The sequence below is a fragment of the Pipistrellus kuhlii genome, unplaced genomic scaffold, assembly GCF_014108245.1.
Source record: "Pipistrellus kuhlii isolate mPipKuh1 unplaced genomic scaffold, mPipKuh1.p scaffold_m20_p_1, whole genome shotgun sequence".
Taxonomy (NCBI): domain Eukaryota; kingdom Metazoa; phylum Chordata; class Mammalia; order Chiroptera; family Vespertilionidae; genus Pipistrellus; species Pipistrellus kuhlii.
Genome location: NW_023425404.1, coordinates 135,062,301 through 135,086,219, shown reverse-complemented (window position 1 = coordinate 135,086,219; position 23,919 = coordinate 135,062,301). Strand labels below are relative to the sequence as shown.

At 35.2% G+C, this 23,919-nt stretch overlaps 1 protein-coding gene across 1 annotated transcript in view; it reads left to right on the top strand.

The window, feature by feature from the left end:
• Positions 1–23,919, top strand: part of BANK1 (B cell scaffold protein with ankyrin repeats 1) — a 302,385-nt gene that overhangs the window by 86,083 nt on the left and 192,383 nt on the right. The window contains exons 4-5 of the mRNA XM_036410473.2: positions 2,926–3,064; positions 12,094–12,233. Of these exons, the coding sequence (XP_036266366.1) occupies positions 2,926–3,064; positions 12,094–12,233 (279 nt within the window). The remainder of the gene's footprint in view (positions 1–2,925; positions 3,065–12,093; positions 12,234–23,919) is intronic.

Sequence of the window (23,919 nt, the reverse complement as noted above, 5' to 3'; positions counted from 1 at the left end):
GAGCAGAGTATGCTCAGTTTTCACAGTCTTATTTTTCTCTTAATTTAAAAACATGAGCAGACTGTATCTTAGGTACAAAGATCTTGCAAGATTCCCCAATGATATGAGAAAATAAAAATACCTTCAGGATCCTTAAAATCTAGCTGGAAAGGCAAGCCTCAGACATGGAACACTTATTGAGAGCATAACATTGAAGGGGTCAAGAAAGGAGTGTAGATGTAAATTCTCTGACTCCTTTGGATTTATAAAACTCCTCATGGGCTGAAACTGTAGGAAGGATTTGTGGAGCTGGTGAAACCTGAGTCGGACTTTGATGGAGAAGGTGAGTATGGAGAGATGGAGGGAGATAAGGAATGAAACGAGAAGCCAACATGATGTACAAAAAGGACTGGCTACCTAATCAGCAGGCCCAATGCAAAATAAAAACACAGGGGCCCTTGTTCAAATTATTAAGTATTTTAGGCAGCGACAGCAGAAACATTAAACTAAGCACAGGGCCCTGCTAAGCATAGAGCTCTGTGCCTTTGCACAGGTTGACCGCCTATGAAGCTGGCCCTGCGTACAGGTGAATATGCCAGTGCCTCATCTGGGGTGTCCTATGCTTGTCTTCCGTTTAGTACTTTTCTCTGGTAGAACGGTGGAGCCGTGCCTTCTATCAAGGAGAGGATCGATGCTTAAGAAGCAGGCTGTTGGAACACGCAGGAATGAGGATGAATTGCCTGGGTTAATAAAACATTGGAGAGGATGCTTAGACTTACACGATTTTTGGAAATAAAGAACAAAGTTAAATAATAAGTGATGTTTCCATGGAAGAGAACTCTGAAGAACTTCGAAGCAGGAATTGGGGATCTGAGCCAAAGTGAAATGGGAAGTCATTAAATATATGAAGAAAGGTGACAGACATGAGTAATGGAGGAACTAAAGATCTGTGCTAGACCTGAGGTGCCAGGTAGAAGAGGTTATGGTTGCGAGGAGAAGAAGAGGCTCAGAGTCCTAACTTGCAGGACACAGATAAAGTAGTACATTGGGCAAGGTACAGGGAAGAAAACAAGAAAGTCTTTCTGACATATTGGATGTGTGGGGCAAGAGTGAGAGGGGGAATAGTGGTAGTTCCCTGGATATGGGATCTTTTATTTATTTTATTTAGAAAAAATATATTTTATTGATTTTTTTTTTACCAAGAGGAAGGGAGGTAGTTAGAAAATCAATGAAAGAGCAACATTGACCAGCTGCCTCCTGCACACCCCTACTGGGGATGTGCCTGCAACTAAGGTACATGCCCTTGACCAGAATCAAATCTGGGACCCTTGAGTCCACAGGCTGACGCTCTATCCACTGAGCCAAACTGGTTAGGGCTCTTTTTTACTTTTATTTTAAAAAAAATAATTTTATTGTTTTCAGAGAGGAAGGGAGAGGGAGAGAGCTAGAAACATCAATGATGAGAGACTCATTGATTGGCTGCCTCATGCACGCCCCCTACTTGGCACCCGGGCCACAACCTAAGCATGTCCCTGACAGGGAATTGAACCATGGCCTTCTGGTTCAGAGGCTTTTGAGCCACACCAGCAGGCTGGAATCTTTTCTTGATGTGCAATTTAATTGGTGAGTAGATATTTAGATCAAAATAGCCTATGTGAAAATATTTGAAGCACTGGGTGTTGGTGGAAATGCCCAAAGGGGATTTGTGTCAGCTGAAATGATTTTATAACATCAAGGGATTTGTACAAACTCTTTGGTACAGAACATTATATATATAAAGCTTTGTTGGTGGTTGATTTTTTGCTTAGGGAGATAACATTAAATCAGACAACTTTGTAATTAATGACTTTTGGGTAATCACAATTGGATAAGAGGCTCCTGTTTATTATGTTAGGAACTTAAGTTTAGTTTGACTCTGAAGAAAGCCTTTCAAGGGTGATATGTGGAATAATAATAAAAATACTATTTCAGTTTAGTTATTTTGAAGGGTTAAACAACATGATGTAAAATAGAGCGCTGATTTTGAACTTGGCTTGTTCTGTTTCATCTTCAGGTTAACTCTATGTTAGTTACTCTATCAGAAAAGGTGTAATAGTTTTCATGTATGCACTTATTTGCATGTATGTATTTGTGTGTATATGTTTTGGTTAGGATTTTTAAAAATCTCTATATAAATGTGCTTAAAATCATTTTTAGTTTAAAATATATGTTTAATAAATATTCATTTCTTTTTTCTCTGTATTAATGTTAATCTTTTTATCCCTAATTTAAAATAATTCCAAGAGGCTTTCAATAACCCTTATTATATTATGTACATAGATTTAGTTTTTCCACCTTAATAAAAATCTTTAAGCTTTAAGTTTTATAATCTTTAGTCAACTCAATAACCTTCAGTGATAACCATCATAAATAGACTAACAAGAGAATATTTTTCAGGTAAAATTTAAAACTTTTTTCTTTTAAAAAAATCATATTTAAATTTTAAAAATCATATTTAATGTTCAGTCCTTTTATTTATAGAGAAATACATCAAGTTCTAGAAAGGTGGGGGGAAAAGATTTGGAAAAAAGGTATGTTTACCAATGGAATTGCAACTCTCTGGAGGTCTGTGAAGTGATGCTCACTCCCCTGAGATACAGAGCCACACACATAGGGAAGAGGCAAGAGGAAAGGGTAGCAGCTATGTTCTCACCACCTCTATGTTTTCAGTTGCAAAGTATGGAATTGGCGGAAAAAATTAAGTGTTCAATAGACATCAAATCCATAAACTCAAAATGTAGTGAGGATCACATTTACATATTTCATTTCTAACCATGGTTGAAAATATGGACATGATAGAAGACATATAATGACCATGTGCAACCTCTATCATTAATGAATGTAATGGGTTATTTAGCATGTAAACATTTTCAAATGCTTAATTGGATTATATTTTTCATCTTATAGAATCCTGGTGAAATATTTATTATTTTGAGAGATGAAGTAATCGGTGATACGGTGGAAGTTGAATTTATGTCAGATAATAAATGCATTAGAACACGGCCAGCCCTTTGGAATAAATCTGTCTGGTGTATGAAAGCTTTAGGTAAGAAATTCTTTTATGTTTTAATAAATATAAAACATTGTCCTGAATTTCTTTCAATAAATTTATGATTTAATGGTTTCACTTCCCTATAGAAACTAACATTGTCCTGCAGGTGTTTCCTGTGCTTAACTTTCACTATTAATCTGAATTTGCAAAAGTACAAATGTGTGAATTATGAGAAATTAGCTTGTGTACCATGTTGTGAATGGCATCCAGTAACATCACATATTCTTATATGTATCAGCAGAGAGCACTCAAATATACACCAACTAGCATATATGGAACTAAAATTATCAGCTTTATTGTAATAGGACTAGTAGATATTTGGATGTACATTATAAACTTTGAAATCTTTTTTGCTCCTCTCTCTCTCTTTTTCCTCTCTCCCTCCCACTCTCTTTTTGCGTGTCATACTCCTGAGTATATTTTTGGTTCTTTTGGAAAGCATAAATCTTTCTCACTATTTTGTCATTAGGCTAACATTTCTATATACAATCACCCCTTCTTTTCCTTATTTAATTTATGAAGCTAACCATTTCATTCTGCGACTTTGCTTGTACCTCAATAAATAGTATCAGATGGAATATCCACACATGGCCTGATAATTGTGCTAAAATAAAAGTGACTATACTAATTTCAGAATGTTTTGATATATAATGTAGGATTACTTGTGTGTTTTTTTTAAATTTATCTTTTTACAATCAGAGAATAAAATTACCTTACAAAACTTTATAAATGGAAATTTTATAAAATATGTTAAAGTAAAAGATATGCAATTTTACTAAAAATTTGGAAATGTAAAATATTTACAGTTAAAGACTATATCAAATGCATCCTGACATTTTTATGTAGCTGTTATGCAAAGCATGAGTCCCCTCTATGGATTTCCTTGCACAGCCGAAGTGAGAGTTCAATTATAGAAAGGAAAGACTATGCCAAGCATTTATAACATTGTAGATACTGCTTCCTCTCATGGACAAAGATGTGCAGAAATGAGATGAGAAAGAACTCTCTGTCTCTTTGTTTCTCTTCCAAAAACCATTACTTCCTATGGCACAGTTTTAAATGATTTAATGAAGAATAATTTCTAACTAATTAGTTTTGGAGTTTAAACTAAATCTAGTTAGACTAAAATCACTATAAAAATCAATTTAGCAAATTAAGAAGAACTTAGATAATATTTCACAAACAGCAAACCAAAATGTCAGATAAAATTACTTATATTAATATTTTATGAGAATTTCAATAAAAGATTTTTATATTCAGTTTACTCAGTAGCTAAGAGCAGTGCAAAGAGTAAAGCATGTCAAACTGCAAATGTTTTTCAGTAAAGTAGAAAGCTGATAGTCTATATTTTCCAAGATACATTAGTTTAGTGGTCAGCAAACTCATTAGTCAACAGAGCCAAATATCAACAGTACAATGATTGAAATTTCTTTTGAGAGCCAAAAACTGACTTCTACAGATGGGCCACAAAGTTTCAATCACACTGTATGTGCACACCCACAGGTGGTGTTTTGTGGAAGAGCCACACTCAAGGGGCCAAAGAGCCACATGTAGCTCACGAGCCATGGTTTGCCAACCACTGACCTAGTTCATAATATGTCTATATTGTTAAACAGCAAGTTGGTAGCAAAACAAGACAAACCACTATTTACTAGTTGTGCTAGCTAAGTAAACCTCTCCGAGTCTTTCTTTCAACTGGTATATTCTGTACATTAATGAGAGATTTTCTTATGAAATTTTAATTGCTGTGTACTATGTAGGAATATGTAGACTGATTTCATGAGTATATGTGGGAATATGTACAGGACATGTCTCATAGACATGGCCTAAGAATTTTATTTTCTCTTCTACATGGCACTGTTTCTTAAAAATTTTTGAGCCCTAGTGAGAACTACATTTTATATTATGAGCCAGTACATATGCATAAACCCATAACTAAAACAAAAGTTTTAAAGCAATAGGCTAATGGTAGTTAGCCCTGTCATGTAGAACTTGGATATTGTCACTCCCATTCCACAACAAGAAAAAATAGAACAAATGGAAAATAAATAACTTTTCCTGAGTTCATTGAGAACTACTAGTATAGTTGCAGGGCAAACCACTGACCCAAAATTTGTAGAGAAAAGTACATCAAGAGAGTGACATCCAAGATCTGTTTCCCTGGAGCAGAAATCACTAGAGCCAGAAATCAGTAGGAACACTTCCATGGTAATTTTGATGAAATTCTGGTGGCTGAGTGTGGACCAGTTTGAGAGTATGAACCTCCTGGGGACTATAGTCTTGTGAGGCACCTATAATTTGGTGGGCTTTGCCTCCAGAAACCTTACTGTTTCTCAGAGTGAATATCTGAGTTCTTCTGGAGATTAGGGCCAGGCGGAAGGAAGAAAAACCATGGTGAAATACTCCATGTATGTTCTCCATAACAAAGGCAGCTCTACAGAAGAAACTACTTTTCCAGAGTTTTTTTTCCCAGCTGGGAAAGGGCATGCACCCCATTGTACCCTCTCTGGTCTTCCTGGGAGTGGGGAGGAATCATCTGTGAAGGTCAAACCAAGAGACCTGGGCCCATTAAGAGACTGAATTATAAGATTAGAATGCGTCCCCTCTCTCAGCCTAATCACCAGCACCACTCTGCAGGGTTCTGTCTAATGGCAATGCATTACAGTTGACAATACTGCAAGATGCGGAGTCTTTCTGAGGAGGAGCACTTAGGGAAACACAAGGTCAAGAGGGAGGACAAAAACAAGGACAGTGGAAGACTTTGAAATTTCTCATATGTACAGTTACAGCAAACATCAAATACAGCCCAACTCCTGGCCAGATTACTATACATTCTCATTGCATGCCTACTGACTTCATTCCTTATACCTGACACAATATGTGTGGTTTTCTTTTTAGTTTTTTTTTTAAAATATATTTTACTGATTTTTTTTATAGAGAGGAAGGGAAAGGGATAGAGAGTTAGAGATGTTGATGAGAGAAAAGCATAGATTAGCAGCTTCCTGCATGCCCCCTACTGGGGATGTGCCTACAACTAAGGTACATGCCTTTGACCAGGAATCCAACCTGGGACCTTTCAGTCCCCAGGCTGATACTCTATCCACTGAGCCAAACCGGGTAGGGCAATATGTGTGGTTTTCAATGAGAAATTACAAGTTATGCCAAAAGCCAAGAAACAGTATTAGTCTAAAAAGAGAAAAAGCAAACTTCAAACCAGATTTAGTTGTGGCACAGATGTTATCAGACAGAGAATTTTAAATAACTCTGGCTAATGTGTTAAGAGCAATAATGAAAAAGTCAACAACATGCAAGAACATGCAGTGGGCATTATAATCAGAGAATTAGGGATTGTATTTCTTTTCATTTTTTAAAATACTAGTTAACACCTAGTAAACTGATGTCTTGATGTATTTGTGGATCTGGAGTAAGTATGCTTTGTAGCTGCACTGGCCAATACTGTAGCCACTGGCCACATCTGGTTTTTGAAACTTTAATTTATTTTAATTACACAAAATTTAAAATTCAGTCCCTCAGTTGCACTAATCACATTTCAAATGATTTATTAGAACATACCCATCATCTCAGGAAGTTCAGTTGAAAGGCACTGACTGTACAATAGGCTTTCTTTTTCTCTACACCAATTATAGAGTAAGAGACAGTGCCCAGCATGCTCTTAAAGGCTAATGATTGGTCCAGAATCTGCAGGTAGTCAAAGAAACAAACTAGTGACTAAGAGAGCTATTTTTATTCTGGGCAGAGCCATTTACTGGGTCACTTTAGACAAGTGTCCTGTGCCTCAAAGTTCTTATTGTTGAAATGACTTATCTATTTACATTTCAAGTACTTACTTATGGGATTTTTTGAGATTAAAAGATAAGATATAAGACCACACTTAAACAGATATCCAATGGAGGGAATCTAGCAATTCCCTTAAACACAGGGAGGGGTGTGGTAAACCATATAAAAGACCTGGGGTGTTGGTGGTGGTGGTGATGAGTTCAAGATGGAAGGAGTCAATGGGGGGGGCAGGGGAGGGGGGGGGGGGTGGACATCTGTAATACTTCCAACAATAAAGATAAATTAAAATAAATAAATAAAAACTTCCTTCCCTTCCCTATAAGGAAGAGAAATGATGGGTTCATCTTTCTTTATAAATATTGCATACCTCATGTTGCCCCTCTCATCTCTTAGTCCTCTGTTTATATCTCTTGATATAATAACTAGCAAAATGTTTTGTCTCTTTTTACCTCAAGGAATCAAGCTCAGGAGAGCTCCCAGTTCTATTTCATCTCATATGTAATCCCTGTACCCATTGGTGACTTCCAAAGCAGAAATGATCTCAATCAGCTTTACTCTTTGCACATCATCTTTAAAACATTTTCTGTACTTTTTTGAGTACCAAGTTAAAATGGAGTGATCAAAAATTAGAGTGGATGCATATCAAGAACTCCTCCCCACTATCAGCATTTTTTTTTAAAGGATATGGATGCATCAGTGTCAAGAGGAGGCCCCTATCTGTCCAGTCTCTTTTCAGCCTAGAAAACATGCTCATGTGACTTGATTTTTGAACATCTTGATTGAGTTGATCAGTCATATGCCTTAAAATGTGGTTTGTTTCCTATAAATGTTCTCTTGTGCTGTAACCAAAGTTTCCTATACTAAATCTGGTTTGTGTTGAGGGCTGGTATGGTAGCTTCACAGTACTGTATAGGACACAGGCTTATTTCTAGTCACCATTCCACAGTCCTAGGGTGTGGCCATAATTAGTATGGAACAAGATGGCTCCAAAGACTTTTGCCATCATACCCATATTCAGAGCCATATGATGAAGTAGTTGTGTGCTGGGAATATTTCATACTGGATTGATAGAGCCAATTTTCTGTATCTCTTTTCTAATTCATATTCAGTTACACCACTTTTAAATTTCCTCTCTTTCCTAAAAAAATACCATAGACTAGATGGCTTAACCGACAGAAATCTATTTTCTCATGGCTCTGCAGGCTTGGAATCTATGATCAACAGGCTGACAGATGGTTTATGGCAAAAAACCCTTCCTTAGCTTGCAGATGGCCACCTTCTCTATCCAAATATGGCCTTTTCTCTGTGCACCTTTTCTCTGGTATCTCTTCCTCTTATAAGAATGCCAGTCTTATTTGGTAAGACCCTACCTTTATCACTTTATTTAACCTTAATTACCTCCTTAAGTCCTTGTCTTCAAATCCAGTGCATTAGGGGTTAGGGCTTCAACATAAGAATTTGGGTGGGGGATACCATAAAGTCTATAACATGTTGGTAGCTTGAAATCAGCCATAGTTGTAAGTATTTACACCACAGATATGGGCAAATCTAAATACGGGGGTGGCTTCTTCTTCTTCTGCTGCTGCTGCTTCTTCTTCTTCTTCTTCATCATCATCATCATCATCATCTTCTTCTTCTTCTTCTTCTTTCCTTCTGGAGAGTTAGTTTCTCATCATACCACTGGGATAAATAAATGAAAGTTTAATTAAATAATAATAAATTTTCTATTAGCCAGAACTTAATCCCAAGGTCATATCTAGCTGAAAGGAAGAGTAGAAAATCTAATCTTTTTAGTTAGATGGAACTGTGTCCTGCAACAACAAAAGAAAATAAAAATCTCTTTCTAAAAGGAAGAATATAATAGACATTGGGATAGGCAACTAGCATTTCTGTTAGAAAATATAACCCCTAAGACCAAATACTCTATTTCTTTGTTTGGATACCTGCTCCTAACCATCCAAATGTGTGTGTGTGTGTGTGTGTGTGTGTGTGTGTGTGTGTACTACTAGTTTTTCAACATTGAGGAATATCAAATACATGGTCTCAGATTTCTCTCTCTTCAACCCAACACTATGCCATATTAATATTCTTTTTAAATGTATTTTTCTTTCTAACTTAGTAACAATTCAGAGAATAACAAAATTATATGAAAGTACAGTGTGCTACACAGGAAAGAAATCTTAAGTTTCTCTTTTTCTTGCCCTTCTGACACAGCTATAAATATTAGCTGGATTTTTTTCATTTGAGAAAATATCCTCTAAATTTTGCCTTCTTCCTCTCAGCTCAATAACTTGATAAACTTGTAATTATTTTATTTTCTAAAAACCAAACCTTCCCAATGGTATCCATAGGCATGTCTCAGAGAAAAACTGTTTTGTGCTGAAAGAAATTAAATTTACTATAGTCCAATTTATGTCAAAACCTATAAAAATACATGTTAAGGCTTTAACCTAGAAATATTGACTAATTCTTACTCAGCAGGAAGAGGATATTCCTCTGGTACCTACAGCTCAGCCAGAAAAATATTTTATACAACACAAGGATAGCAATTAAAAGTTGAAAATAATATAAAATGAATCCACAATGATATGAAATCTATTTATTAATAGATTTAGGAAACTGAGTTCTGAATAACATAAATTATAACATCATATTTTATTTTAAAAGGATGAAAAATACTTTAGGATGTACCAAATATTAAACCTAACCTGCTTATAAAAATAACAATAAGAAAATTTTCTATATCATCTTCAGGAAGATGACCTTAACATATATAAAATTTATATTAATTTTTAGGCATGACCAAGGTTTTGAAGCTAGCAGTATTTATTTAATTATGCTGTTCTAATCAAAAGAGTCATGTTGATTTCAGTTCCCATGGAAACATTTGATAGATGTATTTAAGATTTACCATGTGATATGGGCTAAAAATGGTTCACTAAGGAATACAGTTTCTCATACAATGGAAATATAGAAAGTGAAACACACTTAAATAATGGATTTGTGAAATATCATTTTAAGTGGAACTAGTGAATGTAATTCTGACTTTTAAGAAATACCTCTGGATTATATCTTCCATAAATCACTTTAGTTGTTCCTTCCGATGGAAGGACAGACCATTTAAATCACAGAGACAGGAAAGGTTGACAAAGACTCTTGTACAGCCTAGAACTTGAGATTAGAAATTTAAGTAGAACATTTTAGCACCACTGCTCCTCTGAAATTAAATTTACTATAGTCCAATTTATGAAAGTGTACTTTGTTGTATATCTATGTCTGATTAGGGCAAGGAGTTCTATTGTTTTTCTTCCATTGTAAGTCTTTTTGCTTCTTCATAGCTGACTCTTACACCCTTGCTTGGTTGGTGATTTTGGCCTATATTTGTGTATACCTCCAGTGTTAAATGTGAATTACCTACTTTAGATTATGAGTACCAGAATTCACTTTTCCTTTCTTCTATTTGAATCTTTAAAGTAATTTATTTTATTTTCATTGAAGAGCTATAAAATGTAGACACCATAGTGTCCACAGTTAATATAAAATAATGCTCAAACTACATGGGTATTGGTCACAAAAAAAGGCCATTTCATAAATACCTTCTGAAGGAGGCCCTCCAAAGCAGATGTGGAAATGGTAATTAGGTCTTATTTAATCACTGGCATTAAAAAAGATGTGAAAATGTACACAGCAAAGACAGTATTTCAAAGGACATCTCTTTGGAGGATTACTCCAAAATCAGCATCATTATCAGTAGATCCAGTGGCAAAGTTTTTAGTCAACAAATGCCTCAGATATCAGAAACAAATGAGTGAATTTTAATTTTCTATCTTTAGAATATTTTAGTATTCTATCTCAAAGACCTAGCAACTAAATCTGACCATATCTCTCATTATTTATCACCTGACTTTCTTTCAGAAAGGCAACACCACTACCCCATTGTAAAACTACTAATCTCTTTTCTGATAAACAAAATCAATGTCTTCATTCAAAACCATCCTTATGAAATTTACTGAGATTTATTTCATTTCACTTCCAAAACTCCAGAACCTCTGTCACTATATGTGCATGGCTGTTGATGATGAGATGCGTTTTACCACTTTCAGTCTTTTGTTGTTATTTCTCTTCCATTCTCTATTGGACAGATACTTTAAAAAAAGAGAGTTTCTCCTTTATAAGTTAAGTGTCTAGTCAGGCAATATGGCAAGAGAAAATTTCAGTTTCTTCATCTAGCTAAGCTTAAGATTGCTTTTGTGGGCTTTAGATTACCTCAAGCAATACTATAAGATCCTTTACTTTAGGAGATAAAGTAAAATTAATGCTTAAACCTTAAGAACTTTTAAATATTCAAAGCTTCATTCGGGGATTAGGATTACAAGTAGCTTTTTAGTCTTGTTCTTAATGGCTTATTCCAAACCCCAGATGTTTCGGTTACAAAATTTTCCCAGGATAATTTGGAAAATGTTTCCAGACAAAGACTGAAAGTTTTTAAACTATGTTCTGGAAATGAATTTAAAGATAAATCTTGTTTATTTTTGTTTCAAAAAAACACAATAACTTTGCCATTGAAATGACTGTTTATTGTTATTCTTTCATGGGAAGCCCACAATTCTTAGGTAACTTTAACTGTTAGTGTGTTAGGTCAGAATTCACAATGAAATATATTAACCACTTTAAACAGGATGTTCACAAAAGACTTTGGATAAATAAATGTATGGTGTAAGTAGTACTTAAATAACAGGTCATTAAATCTTGCATTCCCAAAGGTTTTTCATTATAGTCAATTGAATAGAAGTTCTATAATTTCAATGGACTCTATTCTTTCCCTGTTCAAAGGCAATTTTGAGAAACTTGTCTATAATTTATTAATTTTCTTCATAAGAAGTAGTAACAAATACCTTTCTATGAGAAATTTTACTGTTCTGAATTATAAACTATTATTTAAAGATGATCACAGATTTTTTTTTTTAAATGAAAGTTAGTAGTTAGGGTGCTTTACTTTTATTACACTTTTACCATGTGTTATCTTGTAAGGTTTCTTTAACAAGTCTAAAATTGTATATTCTGTGATTTCTAACATCTAAAGATAAAAAAGAAAATATCAGTACTAGAAGTTAGTAAAATCATTATGAATTCTTAAAGCCTTCCTTCATATTCTCTAAGAGGTACAATAATGTGAGAGTTAAATTATATACTCAGCTCCTAACTCTATTTTTTTGTTTTATAAGATTTTCCTGCTGGCTCCATCAATGTCCATGTCTACTGTGATGGAATTATTAAGGCCACAACTGAGATGAAATACTATACAACAGAAAAGGCTGTGGGAGGCGTATTGGAAGTGGCAGGTTCAGGAGGTGGTGTGTGTCAGGTAAGTTGATCTTTCCATGAAGCTGATAATAGCCTAAAAAGCCAATGCAGATAAAAGAATGCACACTTTTGCAGAAACACTGTATGTTGGTTGAATAAGAATGAATTACTGATCAATAGAAAGGGAGGAAACAGAACCTCTGTGAGGCAGATAAATTACTTTGCTTAAGTCAACCATTCTAGATAATGTCACTGAGAGACAGGTTACCCATTGTAAAATAGCTATTGTGATGGGCTCATTGTAAAGCTGTTACAGAGCAGATAAAAAAAGACAGAAGGATTAAAGAGAAGTCTTAAGAAATTAATTTCCTCTTTATCCAAGTCTGGATAATACAAAACAAAACAAAAAAATCAGGCCATCTGATGCTTAGAGGTTAAGAAGTCAGACAAACCAAGAATACCACCCAAAAGGGAGCTGTGATGTTAATCTAGATAGAAATCGTTATTTTCATATGGAAATTTCCAAGCTCAGTGTACTAGTATTTTTTTTTAAATTTCATTTTCACTGTTATCTGATAGTGAAAATTCTTGCTTTAAATGAACAATGTTTGGTAGGAAATCCAAAGGTTAACATTTTCTAGTAAGTATACAAACAGGTATTGTAAGTATACAAAGAAGCACAAGGTTGCTTCTATTATTCAGGAGTGGTAACTTGGTGAGGAGTTTGTGGTCTCCTCAGAGAGACCTTGTTTGGGACACTTTCCATTGAATGTAGATGCTATGAATCCCCTACCTTCATGAAATTAAAATGCAATTATTCCATTTTGAATAATCTTATGCCATTATTTTCATTTCTGCATGTTATTTATCTTCTTGCTACCTGACCCACTTTCAGTAGAGAGGAAGTTTGTTTGATGTGGAACTTTTATCCTTTATGTGCTTATTCCATCAAGTTCTCAGACTGAAATAAATGTCACTTCTTTTAATAGCTACAAGATAATTAGATTATAACCTTGCTTAATTGCCATTTTTGGTGTGTGTGTGTGTGTTGGGGGGAGGAGGGAAAAAGTAGAAGGGGGGAGGGAGAAAGAAAGAGGTAGTCAAATAAATAATGTGATCTTCAGATTCACCACAAAACACTCCAAAAGAATGTGTAACAAAACCATCAATGATAGTGAAGTTGACAGGTTGTCATGAAGCCTTATATGTTTAAGCTAGTTTAGAACTGGAGGTTTTGTTATTTATTTTGTGTGACACATTTTTCTATTAAAGTTCTCCCTTAGGAATGACATATTTTAGAACAATGAAAATGGTAAAAATGTCTTAGAGAAAGACAGGCAGTAAAACACCATTTGTCAAACCAGAGAGTCTGCGGACATTTGACAAAATGTCTGTTTTGTAATTGCAAAGCAAGAACAAAAGTGATAGCCTGAAATACAGAGTATTTCATTTTCTTGAGACAAGTCTACCATATCTTCTACTTTAAAAATTTTGCTCATTACAAAAAGATTAATAAAAGTAATATATAACATTGTTAATATATAGTCAACATAGAAATAAAGTAGTCCCCAAAACACATTTTTGTGTTGGTTTTGCCTTTAGGGAAGAAAAAAAACTTTAGAGTCAAAATTAAATGTAATTTATAACTCTTGGACAGTTTTTCAGAATGCTGTAAAGTGCAAGTGTTGATTTCTTCTACAGCTTTGAGTGAATAAAAACTTTTAGATAAAACTAGAAAACGCTCTGTTTCATTTTCGCCCTCAGTGTCAGAAATGAGAGGTCAGTAAGGGTTATGATTGCGTCTTCAGGCTTCTCCTCTCTACTGAGCCCGGCGGTCTAGTGAAAGGAAGAATGGGGACAGCCTCAGCTTGACTCATGCTGTCATTGGCAAGAAAGAGACATTTTAAACTCAAGGTGAGAGTCCCGAGGTAGAACTATTCTATAATAGTTTGGTGACCGCAGACCGCAGTGTAAGAAGAAACACCATTAAGAGATTAGGTTTGATATATACAATTTAAGATAGATAGGCTTAGAGATTTAGCTACTGTTTAGGAACTAGACATGTTGTGGGATTAGATGAAACAAATCCTCAGACAGATCTCAGACCAGGCCCAGCTATACCATCAAACACTAAAAGAAGGAAGAGTCTGCAGTTCAGTCAGACTTCCCCAGATCTCAGACCTAGTATGACATGGGTTTGTCTAATACACTGGCATCTGAACCACATATGCTCTACCTGTTGTGAATTCATTAAGATGATGGATGGCAGACTCTGCCCTTGATAAAAAAGAAAGAAGCACAGTGGCATTTTCTTGGCGTGTTTCAGGGATGTTTGGCCTCGAAAGAGATGGTCCAGCCCACACTGCTTCTCCTTGTGGGCACCTGGGTCTTCTCCCACATAGATTATATTTTTGACATTTGATTCCCCACCCCCATATATCATATTTTTGAAATTGTGTAAAAACATTTGTTTTTTCATTCCATTATAGAACATTACATTAATTGTTTTTTTCATGTGTTTACTATTGTTTCTTTTAATTAGGGAATGTGGATATTTTGTAAATAGTCCACTGAACATCTCTATTCAAAGAATAATATACATTGTAATTTTATTCACTATAATTACTGTGTGTTTGTAAGAACATATACCCTCCTATTTAGTTGAAATGATATATTGTAAAAGCTAGCTTGAGTTTTCCTGTACATTTTAATGGTAGATGGGATTCAAATAATCATAAAAATTAGTAGTAAAATGTTCCCTATAATAATTTAGAAGCTATTTGGCATATAATAACATGAACATTCTTTGAATTTAAGGAAAGGAAAAATAATGAGAAACCTGTGTGTTTTATTTTTCAGTAATCCTAGAATTTGCAATAAGGGACTTTACATTATCATTTAAAACCTCTTGATAAATATAGCAGAATGGCCATTCTATGAATTTGAGAAAAGAAGTGGTAATGAGAAATTTGATTCTCTCAGTTTATTTTTAATGATGTCCATTGGGTGTGAGAATACGTTACCAAAACCAGCTTAATTATCTAACTGCTTCCTAAAATCATTTTATCTTTTTGAATAGCTATTAAGTCCCAGCACATAGCGTCATAAAGATACATTTTCCACATCATCCCCTCTAACGGTGAATTCAATTGATATTCAATGAAAAATCAAAATCCAAAGCCCAATTTTGGAAGATAATTAGAATTCAAGTACTAATAATAGAAATACTAGTAACTCCTGTTTAACTGAGATTATTAAAACCTTTGAGACTTTCATACTATTTACAAACATGTCTACGGAAATAAAGTTAACTTTGTATTGGAAAAATTAGGTACAGTATAAAAACCAAGTTAGGTCAGAATGCTAAAAGAACAGAGAATTATTGATCAAAGAATTAGGATCCTATTCATGAAATGGTACCAACTAATTCTTCTTAGTTGTATTTTTTATTGGTAGAATAACTTTGCCTTACATGTATTTATCATTTTGCATGTTTTACTTTATACTTATTCAAATCTTCTTTTCATCTTCATATTAGGTACACTTCATTTCCAGTTTTTATGCAATTATGTATATTATTCAATGTTTGGTTTGCTATCTGCATATGTTTCATACAACATGAAGCCTGATGCAATTGGGTGAGACAATGTACAGGCTTAGGGAACTCTCTTATCATTTTGAATTTCCGAGTTGTGACTAGTTCCCTTCCACAGTAGTTTCTTCACTAAGTTAAAGCTCAGGTATTAGCAGTTGTGAGTTTTATAAAATCTTCAGGAAGGTAAAGGGGGATAAATGGTGATGGAAGGAGACCTAGCTTGGGATGGTAAACATGCAATACAATCTACAGATGATGTATTATAGAACTGCATACCTGAAGCCTATATAATTTTCTTAACCAACTAGAGGCCCGGAGTATGAAAATTCATGCACTGAAGGGACAGTCTCTCAGACCAGCCTGCCCCCTCTCACAGTCCAGGAGCCCTCAGAGGCGGGAGGCCACCCGACAATCAGGGTATGGCAATGCCCCATTACACCGCTGCTGCTGCCCAGCCTCCCAGGACTGGCCTGAGGTGCAAGCAAGCCTCAGCCGGCCCTGGTTACTTGAGCCTTGGGTGGGCCTGGGTGGCTGGGCAGCCGCCATCCAAGGCATGCTTGCACCTCAGGCCAGCTCTGGGAGGCTGGGCAGCCACCATCTGAGGCTTGCCTGCACCTCAGGCTGGCCCTGGGTGGCTGGGGGGCTAAGAGAACTGGGGGATTCTGGAGGCAGGCGTACGGAGCTGCCTGGCCTGCCCAGGGGAGGGCCCGACCTTGCCACATGATTGTCACCCTGGTGGGGCTGAGGGGACTGGGCACCACCATCTTGTGTTTGTGGGTGCTGCTATCTTTGAGGGCAGGGCAATCAAATAGCATATGTCCTTATTGGCTATGGGTGCCGCCATCCTTGCAACAGTGTGAAGATCAATTAACATATTCCCGCTTTACTAGATAGGATGCCACTCTAATACATTCAATAAAAAAATAAAAAATAGCCGAAACTGGTTTGGCTCAATGGATAGAGCGTCAGCCTGCAGACTCAAGGGTCCCCGGTTTGATTCTGGTGAAGGGCATGTACCTTGGTTGCAGGCACATCCCCAGTAGGGAGTGTTCAGGAGGCAGCTGATCGATGATTCTCTCTCATCGATGTTTCTGGCTCTCTGTCCCTCTCTCTTCCTCTCTGTGAAAAAATCAATAAAATATCTTTAAAAAAATTCTAGTCTTTAAAAATAATAATAATAAAAAATAAATAAATAAGAAGCTTTCAGATATTCTTCCCATTGGGAGATACTGGGAATTCCCAGACCTTTCAGTAATTGTTTTAGGCCCATGCCTCCCTCAAAAGTTTGGTGAACAACTTCCTCTTTTCATCAACTCCTGTTGATGAGAGGTACAAATGTATCTAGTCTCTTCACCATAATGCCATGTTTCCTAAGACACTCCCTGGCTACAGACTTTCAGTGGCTCCCTGGATAAGGTCCAAACTCCTCTGATTGGCACACAAGGCTGCAGGATCACAGTCTTTTCCAACTCAACTCCATGTTTTCTTAACTCTTTTCATATCTCCTGTGTTCTGGCCATCAGGATTGCTCATTTGTAGAGCACATTATGCTAATCCTCCCTCCACCCTCAGCTTCTTAAAGGCAGGAGCATTGTGCCCTTCATCTATGCATACCCAGTTTATGTCACACAAGTAGTTCCCAATGCAAGGGGACAACTGACAGTTACTGCTTAAAAAATGGAATAACACAAAGTGATTGCTATTTGAAAAACTGGCAAGGGGCAGTATGCAAAGGAAAATTAGTTTCCCTATGGGGCAGGAGCAGGAGCTAGATTCTTTTACTGAATCAGCAATCACTTACTTCCTGATAATTCAGTGATCTTAGTGCGGAAGGAACTCCCCTATGTGTACAATGAAGAAGCTAAAGTATATGACCACCAGGGTCACTACCAACTGAAATAGTCCATAATTTCATGCCAAGAAAAATATACTTAACTACATTGGAAATTATGACCACTCTCCATTAAAGAAAAATTGTCTTGCACATATGTGGGCTTTCCATGTAGCCTTTATTTCACTTTTATTTGCACTCCTTCCCAATTCTCCCTCCAGAGAAAAAGGAAATAATTTGGGCTTAATGTATCTTCCTTCAGTTTTATTACTTGTTTTATATTTCTGATGAAAGATTTGAAATGAGTAGAGAAAGACATTCAAATAAAATGCAATTTGGAGATTTATTTCTGGATTTCTTTTTCATATTGTTTGTACCCTTTATAAGAATGGATCAATAAGAATAGGGCATATCCATTGAAGTTTGTTTGATAAGTGACATTTTCTTTGTGCTATGTCTCCACCTGTGATGATGGTCTATTGATAGTTAATGATACCTCATTAGGATAATTCAGACCTGATGTTTATACTCACATCAATTAAAAATCATTGAGTCAAATAGGAATATAATATTTAGTCTTTGCATCCATTTATTGAGAAAAACAAATAATTTGGTTAATTTTAAATAGCATCATATATAGCATTGTTATAGGGAAAAAGAAATATTTCTGAGTGCAAATACTTAGACATTAATATAACCATACTGTTCTCTACAACTCTTATCTCACAAGCCACCTCAGTCCATTTTCATAGATTTGGGCCCATGTCTTTTAGTCATGTTCAACTGCTGTTTAGAATATTTTATTAATGATTTGCTAATTTATTGTTTTGCTTACTCAGTGGAAATAAATACTCGCCCCATTTTGTATTCCTCCCAAACAAAACCATCTCTCTTGCTTCTTACATCCCTCTTTCCTCTGGTCACTGGGGCTGGCTTTGACTGCCCCTTACAGAGGATGCCAGAGAGCTGGTGGGAGTGTTGCCCATAACTGACCCTATTGGAGTGCAGGCTTCTGCTTTTGCTATCTAGTTGTTTAGAGGATTGAGATCCATAAGGAGTATTAAAAAAAAAAAAAAAAAAAAAAAAAAAAAGCAAAACCAGAAAACAAAGTACAAGTCTAACACAGTTAGCAATGTTCCTTTATAGCTGTTATTCATAACAAGATAATGATAGAAAATTAGAGAATCTGCCACTGATAGTAACAAACCCCAAATCATTAATAACCATTTGGAAATTAGAAGACTGAAAAAAGTTATTGTGAAAAAAAAATGTGTTTTTTTATGTTTAAAAAACTCATTATGCATTCTTATGGACCCATTAAAAACAGCTAGATTTCAATAATAAGATAAGTAATATATATGTATATATATATATATATATATATATATATATATATATATATAATAGAGTTATATATATATAATACATAATAAAGTTATATATATATATAATAGATATATATATATATATATATATATATATATATATAATTTTGGAACACTAAATTGTGGTTAGCATTCATGAATTATGCTTCTACAGTAAACTGCATCCAGACACAGGGATTGAAATAAAATAAATCTTTGACTAGAAAAATTTAACTTCTGAAAATTCCCACCTTTCTCCCCCAGATATCAGCCATTTAGCATCATCAACCTTATTACTTTAAGTAGCAACACACAAATATATATAAATTATGTTTAAATCTTTCCCCCCAAATTCAATGGACATTTTTCTTGTTCAATTTAACTTGAGTTTTCAGCAACAGTTAACACCATTAACTAACTCACTTGCTTAATATTTATTTTTTTTCTTAGCTCCCATGAAGCCATATCTTCCTGGGATTCCTCCTATGTTCTTAGACTTTTATTCTCAATTTCTTTTGTAATCTCTCTCTTCTAGAAAATAATGTTTCACATTATTTGCAATATTTTTATTCTTAGACTTTCTTCTTTGCTTTATAAATATTTCCTCTTCCAGTTATCTCAGTCCTATATGATAAAAGCCCAATATGCTAAGTGTCTGGTCATCTGGTCATCCATTCAACCAATCAAAGCATAATATGTTAATGATATACTAAGGTCACTCAACCACTCACTATGATGTGCACTAATCACCAGGGGGCAGATGCTCAGGCTGAGCTGGCAGGTTAGCTTGCTGCTGGATTCAGATAATTGGGACTGAGATGGGCCAGACACACCATGGAGCCTTCCTATAGTCCCTTCCCAGCTGGCCAACCTCCATGTTTCTCCCTGGCCTCGATCGTGCACCAGTGAGGTCCCTCAGCCTGGCCTGTGCCCTATCACAATCCGAGACTCCTCAGGGAATGTTGGAGAGCCAGTTTTAGCCTGATCTCACAGGCCAGGCCAGGGGATCCCACTGGTGAATAAATTCATGCATCAGGTCTGTAGTTAACTTATAAAATATACCTAAAATGTATTTCTTCTTTACTACAGTCTTTCTAACTCAGGATATACATCATCATCAATCTAGTTCCAAGGGAGAGGGAGCTAGGGGCTGGGTGGAGGTGGGCAAAGTTTGGGAAAGGGAGAAAATGGGATATATCTGCAATAGTGTCAACAATAAAAAATTTAAATTAAGGAGACACAGAAAAGTAAGAGTCTCCTTAATACCTTCTATTCCATCACCCTACAAATTCAATTCATCACTAAGCCATATCCGTTTTACATAGTAAATATTACTTACTTCTATCCGTTTTACATAGTAAATATTTCTTACTTCTCTATACATCTTCCAAGTTCCAATACTTTGGTCCACCACGTTTCCTCTTGCCTCAACAACTGTGATCGCCTCCCACCTGGTCCCTTTGGTTTCTTACACAGGGCCTACTTATCTTAAGACCACCGTTTGAGAGTTTTTAAAAAAAATAAAGATTGTGGCATGTTATTCTCCTGCTCAAGCACTCCAATAATTTCATTATTGTGTGAATTTAAAAAAAATCCTTATCATGAACAATATGGCCCAATAGTGACCTTCACCTCTCTTTCTCTCCCGGTTAATTGCCCATTTCAGGCAAACTGGCCTGATTTTTAGTTCCTGGACTTTTAGTACCTAACTTCCCATCACAGGACCTTTATGTAAACTCCTCTCTGTAACTAAAACACGTTAACTGTCTCTCTTTCTCTTTCTCTATTTTTACCTAATTAATTCTAATTCATCCTCCAAATTTAATTTTATCATCTCTTCATTTAAGTAAAGCCTTTCTGACCCCACACATCCCCTATGTATCTCTTTGTAACACTGATCACATTCTAATTGGACACTGATGTGTGCGATATTTCTCAGAACAATATCTGCCTCTCATTAGACTCTAAGGTCAACAAGAGCAGAGATACTATCTTACTTGGTTCCCTGTTTCATCTCCAAAACCTGGTATACTGACAGAGACGTAGCTACTCAATACATATTTCATTGGACGAAATAATGACTAAGGGAAAGGAATGTATACATTGTTTGCCATCCAACACAAGTGGCCCACCCATCAGAGCTCCTTGTTCCTACAGCCACTGGCTTCCTGATAGCACAGGCACCGCCCTGTTCGAAAAGGCTACTGTACTGTTGGCTGAAGCAGTGCTGCTTCTGACTGCTGTAGAACGAGCAAGGCAAGGAGAGGACAACAAAGGAAAAAACTTAGGAAGAGAAAATGATGAGACCAATTCTGGGTTGTGTAGCTTGGAGACTAGATCCTAAAACAACCTTGTAGAATAATTCTAGAATTTTTTATTTTTTGCAATCATGGCACAGGTTAGAGAAGCTTTTCAAAAAAAGACATTTCTTTGTATATGTCAGTGCTATATTTGTTTTAAATCTTGTCTTATTACATATTTAACAGTAGATTGTTACAAAATGACTGCTAAAGGGAGGTAAAAGATGAGATAAGAGATGCTGCTTATGATGACTCTATCTAACGCCCACAATAGAAAACTTTGGCTTTTTTTGTATTTCATTAATATGATCATTAAATATCCCCATCAATGAATCTATTCAAGTTTAATCAAATTAAAGTTTTGAGACTTTTTGACATTATTTACAGGGGGTCAATGTTGAAAAATTTAGCACAATCAAGTGTCAGTAAACAATCTAAAAGTTTATTTAAAAAACTTATCAGATTGCCTTTACATAAATTATGATGTTTATACATTTGCATGATTGACTGGGATGGCAAAAACTGCAAGTTGTTCTTTTTTCTTTCTTACATAATAACATAACTTTTATCTGGACATATGACTGCCCACATCAACATTTCACTTCCTGATTCTCTTGCAGCTGGGTATAGCTACAGAACTAGTAGCCAACAGCATGTCACTGGAAGTGATATGTGCACATTTCTGATCATGACCTTAAAAGAAGGTAGGAGTCATGCTTTCCCCCTCACTGACTTTTTACTTTGGCTGCAGTGCCAACAAGGGAAAGATGGATAAAACATCTAGGACCATGAGGATGACATTAGTAACAAAACAAAATAGAGCCTCGATCTCCTAACCAGGGAACTACCATTTCAACTCTGGATTGCCTAATTCCAGTTTTTTTTTTATTGTTTTTTTTTTATGTTAAAGATAAATAGATATCTATCATAGTTTAAGACACTGGCATTTTGGGTCTCTATATTACAACAGCAAAACCTACGTTTAAGGTAATTTAAAAGATATATTATTTAATTAAAGAACTTAGAAAGAAAAAGCAAACTATTTGTCCAGTTGCTCATTGGTAGACTTGTGTTCTTTTCTGAATCACAATTATTATTTCCATGTGTTGTTATATCTGAGAGATTACATCATAGTGTTTAGAGAAAAGGAAATTAATATTTACTGAAGATTTACATATATTCTAATATAAACTCTATGCAATTTTGTGAGAAGTATTATTAAGATCTATAGGTAGTCAGTCCTGGGGTAGACTTTTCCACACAGGCTTCTCTGATCTCAAAACATATTTTCTTCTTCTTTGAATAGAACTTTTAAGTTATTGAAAGAGATTCTCCAGCAATATGAATCAACAAATATATGAAGGTAGCCTTAAATTGAGTTGATTTTTATATTTATTTTTGCATATGTCATCACTAATATATTGAAATTCTAAGGACCGACTCACTCAAAACATATAAAAATAAATTTGACAAAAGATAAAATTGTATTCACTTATTTCGATCACTCTTTTAAATTAAGTGCTTGGACTCACAATGTAAAAAGAAAAAAGGCAAAGACAAAAGGGCTTTCCATAATTCTAACAAGCATTTGCTTTGCTCTTTTACCTATCATTTTTTTTGCAAGCTCCAGTGGGAAATTTTGTTTAAGATGTGTTATGTACACTATTTATCACATTCCCCTTTAAATGGCTATTTTGGCTTCCTTTCACAGCACACATTATGAACAATATAATAAATAAAGTGACTTTTTTTTTTTTTAACTACTGAAACTTAAACAGCATAGCAATTTGTTATAATAAGAACAAGATGTTTTCAGCTCAACTACTGAATTCCCTTTTAGGTATCTGAAGGTAAAGCATAAAATGCTGCAACTATTTCATAAATTTTGTCTCCTATGATGAATATTTCACAAGCCTCCTATGGTTGTGTCACTGAACTTGTTTCTGTTGTTAATCAAAACTCTATTATTGTCTTTCTCTAACCTATTTTTAAAACTATCCTAATATTCTTGGGCCAACTTTATAGGTTTCTTCACCCGATATCAATGTTAAAACTTCCTTTGCTTGATATCTTTGCTATTAAACCTGGGAAAGCCAAGTTTTCACATTTTAAACCTATGAAGCTCTTAGAATGGCTACTTTAGAGAATTTCAGTCAAATGGACAACTTTAGAGCTTTTGTTTTTCCAATTTTAAAAAAACAAAAGAATAGATATGCTTGGCAATAGACACTTTCTGTGCCCTCCCCCCAGGTATGCCTAAACAAGAATGTGATGTCCATCATTGAAACAATGGGGATATAATTTATTTTTCACTTTACTCAAATTATACTTCAGATTTTATTCTTCCTTCTATGACTAGAATGCATTATAAAATGCAATTTATTTAGAATGTGAAGGCATAAGTTAAAATCTTTATTCTACTATGTAGCTCTGCTATTTGGAGTGTTATTGATTTGGGGGGTCCAAATTATCACTTCTACAAAAACAGACATTAAAAAAATCTATCTTGTAGAAATGTTATGAAAATTATAAATTATATAAAGCCTAGCACATTATAAGTGTCCCATATGTGGTAGTTATTATTATTAAATTCTTTGAGTCTAGTTCATTGTGTACACTAATCTTACCTTTCACACCATTCCAAAGATCTGAGGTTT